Raw genomic sequence first — 12833 nt, 5'->3', positions numbered from 1 at the left:
GCATGAGCCCTGCCCAGCACTGTGGTATGCATATCCAGCAGACTCCCTCCTTCTGCCATCTCCAATCCGGGGCCCTGCCCAGAGTGCTGGTCTTGACAAACGCCAGCTTGTGCTGTTTTGGGTCCCGATGGTCCATATCCCACCAGTGAGTGGGATCGCAGCTGCGAGCGGAGCAGGGTGGGAATTATACCTCCGCTCGGGCCCCGTGCACATCTGCAGGTCAATCCGTGCCTTCCACAATACAGCAGTCCAACAGGGCACACCAGTCACAGCCCAATTGAGGAAAACTGTACCGGTGCCTGACATGGGGCCAGCCGTGGTTCCGTGGTCAACCAGAACGGCTGTCCCCACACGGCGAGGCACAAGTGCTGTCAATGGGGTATGTCATGAAGCAGCGTATTTATTTACCCCCCCAACAGCATATGTAGCAACGAAGACAGCCCGGCAGCGGTCACCAGCTCCCCAACCCATGCGAGTCCAGCAGGGTGGCCTCCCCCGCCACCCAAAAGAACCTGCCTCAAAGGCCACAGAAGAGGAGGCCTCATGCGGGAGCGGGCCCAAACCACCCCTTTTTGGCCGCTCTTGCCCAGGGATTTCGGCTGCCACTGGTAGGCTCAACATGCAGAAAGGAGTAGGAGGGGAGCGGCAGGGGTGACACACCAAGACCCGGGCCGGCCCAACTCAGCCTGATGGCCGCCCCCAAGCTCAACCGTGGACCCTGTCACCATGGGGCCTCTAGGGGTGTAGTGGGCTGGCCTTACCTGGCGTGTAGTCGTGCTTGGTCACGTTTCGCTCCCCCGCTGGTCCTAGCTCTCCTGCACCATGACCGCCACTATTTTTTTCGGGCCCCACCAGGGCTCGTGCACACTAGCGGCACGCCGAAGGTCTCATGCGGTCTCAGTGCCGGGTACCGCAGAGCCTCTGGCCCCTACAGTCACAGCCAGGTACTCCGGAGCGCAGTCGGGCCGCCGGAGAGGCCGCCTCCTCAGCAGGGTAGCACTGCTCTGCCGTGAAGGAGCTCCGCCTTGATCGGGCAAGGGCTCCTCTCTTCTCCATTACAGTAGGGTAGTCCCTTTGCAGTCTGCGCTGTTAATGCTCATGGCTGGGTTTTGCCTGGAGTGGTGGGCTGCTACGACATTCACCCCCCCAGCTAGGATGACTGATTTTGCCCAGTGTATGGCCAGGATTGTGGGGAGATAGGTGGAGCATCAAGGCTACGTGGCCATCTTGGTGGGCAGCTTGGTCATGCCCTTTCGCTGTACCTATCTGTGGGATTGATCTAAGGTGTTCTGTTCTTGTATTTGTCTTCCGGCTACGTGCCATACCACCTGTGACCCATCAATCATTAACCTAGGGCCTAGGCCTCAGTTCTTGCTTGACTACGTATATGCGAGTAAGGGAAGAATTAGTTAATAAAGACACAATTTCGTTCTCATACATGAATGTATTGTTTTTCATATTAGCATTGACTTTTCCCATATTAACATTCTTCTACAATGTTCTGGTCTTCCTGGCTTCTCTCTCAGGACAAACAAGCCTTCATATCCCAAAAAAAGCCTGTTTCCAAATCATTGCCTCTTTATAGCACATTCAGGAAGACTAAGCGGCAGCTTCATACATCACTACACTGGCTGGGTTTTTAAGCAACATTAATAATCAACTTTGAAATCAAGATTTGAGAACCTCTTGTCAAATATCTTTATCATACCATACATTGAATGTTGTAAGATTCAATCAAGTTGTTGATTATCACCAAATGGAACCTATGAAGGTACACTTAAACATTAACTTTGAGACTAGCCTGTAAGGATTCTGCGTATCTTTCGCCAGTGGCATGCGATGGCAGAAATGTTAATGCTGGAACAGACTAAAATGTCCCTCTTGTGTGTTTTTAAATAAAAGAACAGCAGTCTAGTTTTGAACTGTGTTGGTCCATCCTTCTTTTACCAGCTTGGTGGCAACATAACAGAAGGTTTATACCATTTCAGTAGAAGTATGATTTTTTGCAGATGTGCATGCCTCCAGACCTAAGTCAAGACCACGGATTAGGGGACTTTACAGCAGATGTGTTACCTTTTATGCTTCATTGTCTTGTTTATTCCTTGATAACTACATTTTGAAAGAAAAGGCAGTGCTGTTCAAGTGTTTCCACCTTGAGGAAATATGGGAGAGGGTGGACAAACACCACATGCACACCGCATTAATTCACTATTTATTCTCTTATAATTTCATGTAACATGATTCAACAGTCCCATGACTTTCCATGCTTAACTGCAGTCTCAGCAAGAGGCACATGTGGTAGGCAGCACTTCTTTCTGTTACATTTGTTGCTAAAGAATGAACAGTATTGGTAGTCTGCCAACACTGGCTTGAAAACAGTGGGCTTGAGTGGCACAGTGTGGAATGTGATGTGTTCCCTTCACTTGCTTTCTATTGCAATGCATATAATTCAAACCATTTAATATAAAGCTGACATTTCATATTGAAAAGGATTTGAAGACTGTATTCAGGTAGTAAGTAAGGAATTGGTTCCTATTGGTTCTTTTTGTGCCCATCACAGCTATCCAGAGAATCACAGCACTTAAGCAAAATACCTATTAAGGACACGCCCACAGGGCTCTAGAGGCAAATGCAATGGTTTGTCTTGTACTAGAATGGTCTGTAACTATTTATTACTGGTGTCTGTCAATATTCTACTGTATTGTCAAGGCTTTATTCGTCTTTTATCCTACCGAATTCCTTCTCAAACTCGTCATCCCAATTAGACTCTTTTGTTTAGGCGCATTATCAGTTTGGCTGCATTGGATGCATAGCTCTCTTCAAACATTGTGCTGCTTTCAACGTTAGCCCACTTCTTTGTGAAATGTGAAGCACACTGACTCCTAGGGTGTTCTTTGCTTTTCTCTAATGTGCTGATTGTTGTGAAAACACTGAACCACTCTTGTCTCCTAGCTATATGTCCATTATTCTCTGAAATACTGATGCGGCTATCGCCAATCGCAATGGCATTCTGATAAACTTTTAAAAGCCAAATGGTGTCACATACAATGTCAGATCATGTGACTTTTTTTCATGCAGCAGGACATGCTGATATGAGGTTGTTAGGTTATGGGTATGTGAAGATCTTCGCTCCCTGAAACAGTGTCTCCATCTGTGTTATTGTGGGAATGGGGTATTTATTCGCTACCCCATTCCTGGTGAGCTACCTTAAATCAATGCATAGTCTAAATTCCCCTGGACCTCAACCACATAAGCCTGCCACTCTGTGGTTTACACTAGTGTTAGGATGTCCAAGTTTAGTAGTCTTTGCAACTTACTACCTTCATTGTACAGTTTGCTTCTCACTGCTTGTAATGTATCCGAAGGAAAATCTACAACAGTATCCACTTACGCCTCAACCACATACACACACCCCAGTGTTGGGCGAGTGTGATCTGCTGTAATAAACATACTTAACCTAGATAGATATGTCTTTATAGCTCTGGTGCTCTCCAGTACAGTCAGTCTCCTGTTAAGTAAACATTCCTTTTCCAGCATTCAACTGTAGTCAAGCAATCTCTTGGATCCTGGGCGCTCGCTCAGTTAAAATGCTGCAAAATGCTATCCTTACTAGCACCATGGCAACACATTCTTGCTGCTAAAACGAGTATGGCTCATAGATTCCAGAAGACTGGCACACTCCTTCGACCATGTCAATGACATGCACAGTGATCGTTGCTTTTGTTTCCAGGAGTTTCCAGAATGCTCTCCCCTTGTGTGAATTGTGATGAGCTACACAGTGGGGCATCCTGTCGTTGGGGGTGACCAGGCGCCCGACTGTGTGCAGGTGGTGAGCTCTGCCTTCTACTAGTTCTCCAAGAATTCACTGCCCGGGACTCATGCCAGTCAAACAGGAGTATGCAGGGCCTGTTGCTGTTACCACCTCCTCTGACACATCGCAGCATCCAGCAGTTTATGGCTTCATTTCTTGCCAGATTATGCGATGTCTTCCACTTGGCCCACCCACACCCCACAAGCAACCTCTGTCCAAAGTTTACTTCTCAGAAAGATAGAGCAGCAAAGAGTCTAGTCCATTAGGTCCCTGTCTGTAGTGAGGGGGAGATGCTCTGACGCCAGAGACTTGTTCCAGCTTTATTGCTTCAATAAATACAAGACAACAGCAGAGGGAAGCAGTGTGGGCAGTGGCTGCCTGTCTCTGCTGTTCATTCCAGTCCAAACGCTCCACTCCTCTTTCTGAAATTCCTAGCCCATAGGGCATTTAATGACACAGCCCCTCCTTATAAACGTATTTTTAAATATAAGGACGTTTGTAGAAGAACCCCCCTAATAGGACCAGGCTCCTTAAACAATCACTCTTACCTAGATAGTTGAACTCCTAAGATGAAATCAGGTAAAATAAAATCCACAATTTGCAAAAGTTGATCTTCTGTATCTGCATTTTGAGGGTTTTGGCATGCCGCCACTATAGCTGTGTGCACATGTCCTTTTATGACAGGTTCTACAGAACACACTTATGACTCCTATGCAGACGCGTAGTTCGGCATGTATTGATGGCAAGACAGGGATATTTTTGACAAACCCATTTTGACACAGGTTTTATTGAACTCTGTTTTGCCCTCTGGATCTGTAGACTTCAATATGTGTATGCATGCCGCTGTTCACTGTGTTCGCTGAAGCATGGTGATACATTCGTGATCTTCAAGGTCAATCCATGCCCTTCCAAGAGCACAGCATCTGCCACCGTTGTGTGGAATGTTCTATGGTTGGCATGCAGTGCGCCCTGAAGGTGGCCCAGGTCATACCGATGCTTTCTTTCTTTACATTAGAAAACATTCATTGTCTGACTAGGGTTATGATTTTGAGTTGGAAATAGACAGATTAGTGCGGTAAACGTATGCCATTAAGTTAGAGCACGAAAATATAAATGTCAGAGGCACATGTGAGTGCTGGGAATAAGGGTGCAATCAGGTTTCCAATTAAAGGAAAGGTTCGAGTTCAGGTCGAATGAAATGTTTTTTTCTTTTTTGACCACTGATCTTTTTTCCAGGTGTTTTATGTGCTCCTCTTTTAATTTGCCTTCTGTCTCAGGATTTGTAAATATAAAATATTCTTCTGCTTACAGAATGTGTGATGCAAATGATCACTTCTTCTATTGGCACCTTGACCTCCCCAGGCTACCCACGGGGGTATTCTGGAGGCTTGAATTGTACCTGGAACATCCCGATCTCCTCCGGCAGTGTCCTAAAGCTGGAAGTGGTGCACCTGTCTGTTGAAACGTCTCAAGATTGTAAAAGCGCGTCGATCTCTATATTTGAGATACGAGACAATGGAATTAAAGAGTTGGGTAAATATAATTTATATATTTCTCAAAGCACCTAAGCAGCATTCCATTGAAAAGCCTGGTATGTAAAAAGCTATGGTAACTTTAATGAGCAGTATTCAAAAGGGACTTGTGTGAGAATAGGGGCGTGAAATATCAATGCCTAGTGATGCGTTGTAATGTTACTGCATGGTTCGCTAGGGAGGCCTTGTCTCGTGGTCATTCCTAGGGTTCTATGTTCTATTTGCTTTGTTGGGTGTTCTTTTCGCTGGCAGTCGGGTGCTGACTGGCGAAGGGAGCATCGTGTAGGCTGGAAATTTTCACCCAGTGTGTGAGCTCATTACTTTATTTTTGGCGATGTTTGGCCAGTACAGCAGGGGCTATGATGACTTTCTCGACGCGTGGATGCAAGGAGCCCATGTTAGTGTAACCAGATAAAAAGAGATCCTTGACAAGGTGGTTGCATTTTATTGTTCCCTGGGAAGTGCTGACAATGTTGGGGGACGTATTTGCAGAGCAACCATCCATAATGGTGTCGGGAGAGCTTTTATGACTTGCAGACAACCTTGAGGCTTACCTTTGCAACAGCGTCTATTACCATTGCAGAGCTTCTCAACCCCACCTTACAGTGGCTGCCTTTGAAGATCAGGTGTTATAAAATTTGGTAAATTTTATAATACTTTTGTCAACACATTCAATGAGAAATCAATTGATCATGATGTAACTCAACATCAGTTAATGCATTAGTCCTTATTTTTTCGTTCATGCACACTCTTTGATTTAGTAGTCTGAAGTTTCTTCTCCATTTTTATCACTGTTCTCAGACTGACAGGAGAATTCAATCACCGTTCCTGGTATTTTTCCTGTAGTTAAAACATGTCTCAGTCTTTCAGATATTCTGAGCCATCGGTCGCCTCTTCGCACTCGTTTTTCAGTTTTAGAGTTCACATTATTTAAGTTAATATCTCACTTAGTTAAATTCCTTTCTCCATAACCCTCGTTACCTTCTGGGATTAACTCTTTGACTTCATTCTGAACCAGTGTTTCGAGACCCAGTAGCTAGCGCCCCCTCTACTTCGTGCTGAGTCGATATGGGATGTTTTTCTGTAACTCCCGGTACATCCACAACACTCAGCGCTTTCAAGAGGACAAGGGACTCGCCGAGTGTGTGCAGCATGCACCCAGTTAGGCATACTACCACATTTTACAGCTGTTGTGGTAACAAGTATCACTTGATAAGGCCCACGCCAAAGAGATTCCAAGCAACTCTTCCGCACGTGCTTCTTGACTATTGACGAAAAAGTGTGCACTACTCATATGCCTGTGCTGACTGCACATATGGATTAGTTTATGAATTACAAATAATTGTACTGTCGTATGTTTTGTCTCTTACTGTTTCTCTTCTTTCTTTCCACTTTTTCTAAAAGATATATATTTTCTCTTTTCTTTATCGCCATTGGGTTTTTATGTTGATTTTACTGCACTATTAAAAAAAACATAGGCCAATTTAGCTATTGAACCATATGGGTCCTTTTGATCATTGTGAGATAATTTGATTGTTGGGTCCTATATTCATGAAATGGTTTTAATATTTCAATTGATTTTTTAAACTGTGGTGGAATAATGCTATTTACTATTTTTAATAAATATATTATATATATTTTTTCTACTACTTCACTATTTGTGGCACTACAACACGTGGATTTTTGAGGATGTATATATGAATGAATGTTGTATTGATTGAAGGAGGTGCAACTGAACTAAAATACCAAAGGGAATATTTATTTTTCGAGTTTACTTTGAGCCCTGTCCCTTTGGCACTTGGGGCCTTCCTCAAAATATTGCATGAGGCACAGAACGAACCACATCAGCCAATCATTTGCAATAGTCTAGTACCAAGTCCTCAGAAATATTTACAAGCTGATTTGCTGGGACTGTAGGCTGCCTCATAACCCTCCCTATAGTTATCTCGCGGGGGATATTGTCCAGTTCTTCGGGCTGAGATACTTCGCAAATTCATCAACACCAAAGGTAATGCATCTGGCCATTTCAGGGATGTGGGCGCACACACTTATGCAAGTCGGGATTTCAGCGTCTCGTTGACTTGTTCAACTATGCTCGATGCTTCCGGCCGATGGGCACAGTGTGATTTTTGTTCAATTTTCAAGGCAGCACAAAGCGTTCGTATCACTTCATTATTAACCTGTTATCAGTTTACCGTGTAGCATTACTCTCAACGTGCACTTTTGATGTCAGCGCCAGGATGCCTGTTAGGTGATAGAGCGCTTTATAAATGAGATAAATAAATACATTAGAATGTGTTCCTCAATTTGATTCCAAAGAGACTGGAAAACCAAATCTCGGGATGAGCTCTCCCAGAGGCAGTTTAGCCACAGTTAGAATGTCATTGCATTTCATTGTGTAATCCTCCACCCAAGGGTAGAACAAACAATCACAAGGACATATTTTAAACCATTACATGGGAGCATGTCAATAAAATCCAATTGCATGCTCTCAAAAGGCCCTTCTTATTTGCCAATGTGACTCGTACTAACCGCCGTCTTCCTGCCTGCATTTTGTTAACATATCACACACCTCTGAGACAAAGTTTCTTCAATGGCTCTAAACCTAGAGTTGTACCAAGATTGATGAAAGAGGTCCAACATTGCATGTCTTCCCACATGTGCAGGACCATGGAAATTTCTTGCCATTGGTGAAAGTAAACAGACAAGTAAAACTGGTTTCCCATCTGTGTACACCCACACCTCATCTTCCTGTCTTCGACTGCACCCAGCTCTAATTCACTTTTCTCTCTGTCTATGGTACAGCATCTTTCAATTCTCTGATCTCTTCCCATGTTTCAACGGTTGTAAACATTAGTCTGTATTCTGTGTCATCAGACTTTTCTTTCAACGGCTTCCCATTGAATACATAAGAATTTAGTGTGCAATAACGCAACATCTCATCAGCATAGCGGTTGCCTACGTCACATAATCATGACCAGTCTGAGCGGAACATTTTACCACTGCAATTTGTGTCGGCAGTTGTAATGCCATCAGTAGGTTTTTCATGCACTCTCCGTTTTGTATAGACAAGCCCGAAGAGGTCATGAACCCACGCTGAGACCACAACTGCCCAAAGTCGTCGTCAACCCCAAATCCATACTGACTATCAGTGAATATGGTAACTCATCTGTTCAGTAATGCAGCAAGTCCTGGTGAGTGCAGTCAATTGCACCACTTGAGCTGAATGCACACCTTTCAACCACAATGCTTCCACTACACCCACCAGAGTACAAATCGCATATGCAGCTCTCAAGATAGCTCCAAAATCTCACAAACAAGACCCATCCACAAACAGAACATGGTCTGACTCAGGCAATTGTGAATCTTGAGTATCAGGACGCAGTTTTGTACACAATTCTGTCACATCCAAACATTCATGATCAGCTTCATCCAGCACCACTTCATGACCTGGCAATGGCATCAAGGTAGCTGGATTCAAACTTGTGCATCTCGTAACAGTAACATTTTCTGCTCTCAAAATCATTTGTTCATACTTTGTTAACCTGCTACTCATAAGATGCTGTGTTCCTGTCTGAGTTGGCAAGATCTCAGCAGAATGTGGCGCATACACTTTCAAAGGATGACCCATCACGATCTCACATTGTTCCAAACTCACACATGTTGCAGCCACAGCTTTCGAACATCCTGGTAAAGCAGCACTAATGGGGTCTAATGTCGAAAAATAGGCAACAGGTCTGAGAGCAGTTTTGTGTGTTTGCATTAGAACTGATCGTGCACAACCTTGGCAGTCACTGCCAAACAGTGGGAAGCTCATGTTAAAGGTGGGCATTCCCAATGCGATGCTCAACACAAATTGTCACGCAGTGCAAGGAAAGCGCGTATACATTCCTCATCCCAAGGAATTGGATCTGATACATCCTTGTGCGTCAGTCTTTGTAATGGCTTGGCTATCAGTGAAAAATTAGGGATCCACTGTCTAAAATAACCAACCATTCCTTGGAACATGCAAACTTCTTTTTGTGTGCTCGGAGGACTCATCTGCAAGATGGCAGTGATCTGATCCTGTGACACTTTTCTGACTCCTTTTTCGATATGATGTCCCAAATACAGAACTCCTTTTTTGCAAAACTCAAGCTTTGCTGGAAACACTTTTTCTACCCATCGCCAAATGATTTAACAATGCAATGGTATCAGAAATGCAAGCTTCTCTTGTCCCGGACACAACCAACAAATAATCTATGTTCTTGACCAATACTGAATGGTTCGGCATCACCAGAGATTATAAGCACCTCTTCAAGATCAGATTAAAGCTAGAGGGGGACTCTGTATACCCTTGTGGAACTCTGCATCATGCCAACACAGGATTTCCGAACTGGAACACAAATAAATATTGGCTATCCATGTTCAAAGGTATGGAGAAAAATGCTTGGCACAAATCAATCACAGATAACCATTCAGCTTCAAATGGAATCTGGTATAAAATCACAGCAGGATTTGGTACGTTTGGACAACAAGGTATCACAATCTGATTAATTTTCCACAAATCCTGAACAATTCCATATTTCACGTTCAGTTTTCGAATATCCATGGTAGGTGAGTTACATGGGCTGCCCAGAATTTCTCTCAAAATTCCCTGCTCAATTAAAGTTTTAATTAATGGTGTTATTCCAGCAACAGTCTCAGGACTCCGATTATATGCTGGTGTTTTTGGGTATTCTGTATTTGGTTTAACTGCAATTTGAATCAAAGCTACTCCTTTCATCAATCCAATATCCTTTCCTGAAAAATCCCACATATCCGGTATCACTGTTCCTCGTAACTCAGGGGGTATATTGTTTTCAGTCAGTAAATGAAATCAACCTTGCTCTTCAGCTTTCCGTCTCATCATTTTAAACACCACATCTTCATCTTTTGTATGAAATTCTATCCTGTCTGGAGTACAATAAATTGAGCAGTTCATTATACACAAATCTCAACCCAATAAATTCACATGACTAGAATTACACACCACAAATGTATGTAATTCCTCAAACATTACAATTTGTACTCGCACTTGTCCGGTCACTGGGCTTGAAATCAATTGATTTGATACTCCTACAACTTGCATTCTTTCTCCCAAGAGGGGTAGGTTGGGTTTCTCCACAGTTATCACTGTGGAGCGGGTAGCACCAGTATATCTAGAAGGAATGAAATAGATGTTCCATTTACCTTGCCATCCACATAGGGACCGGTCTGATCTACCTTTAATCCCTCCCGCCCCCCGGCACCGTCATTGAGATGTATCCAAGCCACTGTCATCCATCTGCAATAAATATCGTGAAACCACCTGTGCATTTGAATTTATCTGTTAATTTGTATTGAAACCCAAATCAGCATTATATCTCTGCACCTGTCCATTCAAATTTTGCATCGGAGGTTGAGCCATATTCTGATTCGGACCCCTAGATCTCATAATTGTCTCATTCTCTAAATTATCATTATTCACTTGAGTCTGAATTATTCCATTTTTATTATTTGCATTCATCTGCCCATTCTGTGTATTCATCGAATTAATCTTACACTCACGTCTCTAATGTCCGAACCTGTCACAAATATGACACGCATATAACTTTTTCAAAGCCTCTATATTTGCTCTTCGTCCCCTGAGGTTTCAAATTTTGTCCAGAATTTATTCCTACACCTTGCATTCCGGTTGTAGTCTGTCCATTCCCTCGTATCAAACCTGAAAAATCTGTATCAAATCCACATATTCTTTCTTTGTTGTTTTCATTTGTTAGTATCAATTTCTCTTTTAATTTCTTATGACGTGAATCAATGTCCTCGCCACAATACTTAGCATAACGAAGAATCTCATCAATTGTTTTGCTCTGCCAACAAATCAAATGCTGTTGAATCATAGCACTAATCTCTGATCTAAGGCCATATATAAAACAATATACAAAATGTCACATATCTATCTCAGTTAATATATGGTTGAGTGGGCCTGCACACCTGTTCTGTATACTGATGTGTTGTAATTAGATTAAAGAAAAATCTTTCGTTTGTTTTAAGCGTGCTTTCACGTAAAGGGATGTGAGTCAACGTCCCTATCAGTAACAATAAATGGGGGAGGTTCTGGATAGACCAGAGCCTACGTGAATCACAGCTAGGACCCTAAGGTCTCAACAAAAGTAAACCAAAACATATACAAACTGTGCAGTGAATTTACAGTGAAGCAAGATGCAAATAATATAGAGGACAATAAGCAAGTAACTGTTTTGCCACTGTTTGTTTGTATTAAATAACAGGTTCAATGGGTATTGTTATCATCACAATACATCAATTAAGAAGTGTGTAATCTAATTCAAATTAAATTACATTGTTCAACAATTACAAAGATGAGGTCCCAATGCATTTCGGGTTAGTCTCTAACCCTTCGTCAGGGGATTTATACATTCACAAAACAATCAAAGTAAATGTAGTTGTTCTCTTATAACTTCTTTTCAGCCTCCAGCCGGAGCTGCAACAAAAGCCACATGAATCCAATTAAGGAAATAACATGTACATTGAATCAATAGGATTTGCACTCGTCGAAGAATCATAGGGTGAAAGACCACTTCCAAAGGTTAGCGTATGGCAGAGTAACAGAAAAAGAAAAAGTGAAAAGAGTGAAGTCTCACCGAGATGTGTGTTCAGGAAACTGTGCTCAAAGTCACGGAGTGTATGAAGACGAAAATAAAAGTCGTGCGTTAAACGTAATGGGCGTGCGTGTTTGAACTAGACCGCCACCGGCACTCAAACGGAAATCTGTTAAGCCTCGACTCACCCTGCTGTAACGCCTGGAGTCATAGAAAGAGAGTCAGAATATCTGCCGGTCGGTGAATATCTGTAACAAACGAAGCCTAGGGTTAACAAACAACCGAGTGGTTGTAATACTATGTATCAGCTCAATGACCGTGACCGCGGCTTACCGTGCTAGTGAAGTGTTCGTGTTTCTATGCGAAACTGCCGGGAACTGCAAGCCTTCTGCTAGCGCATGCGTATGCGTGTAAACTATGTCAGTTATAACGGGAACAGAGATGCACAAAAGACATGAACGAAGGACGAACGTCCAGTTCATGTAATAGAAATGGAAAGAGGAATCAATGTTCGTAAGTGAACAAGTATAACAATGATGGTACTATGGGGTTACCAAGTAAGATCTAATTAACCGCATATCTATATGCCGAGAGGATGATGAAGAGAAAAATATATGAAATAAATGTGAAAACGAAGTGCGAGTGCAAAATCCTTTACAATGAAATACATAATATGACACTTTCAGATGAAACATAACATTTCATAGTGGTCATTAAGACCACCTGGGGTCACCGTTCCTAAGAATTTTATCCAGTGTGTTTCTCTACATGATAGAACTGTATTCATGTCTCTGTCTAACAGTGTGGGGAGACGTTCCAGGATAGTGAACCGTAATTGAGGAATGGTGTGAGGTGTATTGATCCAGTGTG

General features: G+C 42.9%; 1 protein-coding gene across 3 annotated transcripts in view; it reads left to right on the top strand.

The window, feature by feature from the left end:
• Positions 1-12833, top strand: part of OVCH1 (ovochymase 1) — a 1142331-nt gene that overhangs the window by 857028 nt on the left and 272470 nt on the right. For all 3 annotated transcript variants that reach the window (XM_085652349.1, XM_085652348.1, XM_085652347.1), the window contains exon 22: positions 5123-5344. In XM_085652349.1, the coding sequence (XP_085508475.1) occupies positions 5123-5344 (222 nt within the window). The remainder of the gene's footprint in view (positions 1-5122; positions 5345-12833) is intronic.

Source organism: Triturus cristatus, chromosome 4_1 (genome assembly GCF_964204655.1).
Source record: "Triturus cristatus chromosome 4_1, aTriCri1.1, whole genome shotgun sequence".
Lineage (NCBI taxonomy): Eukaryota > Metazoa > Chordata > Amphibia > Caudata > Salamandridae > Triturus > Triturus cristatus.
The sequence above is the reverse complement of the archived record's forward strand: the minus strand, read 5'-3'. Positions and strand labels throughout refer to the sequence as shown.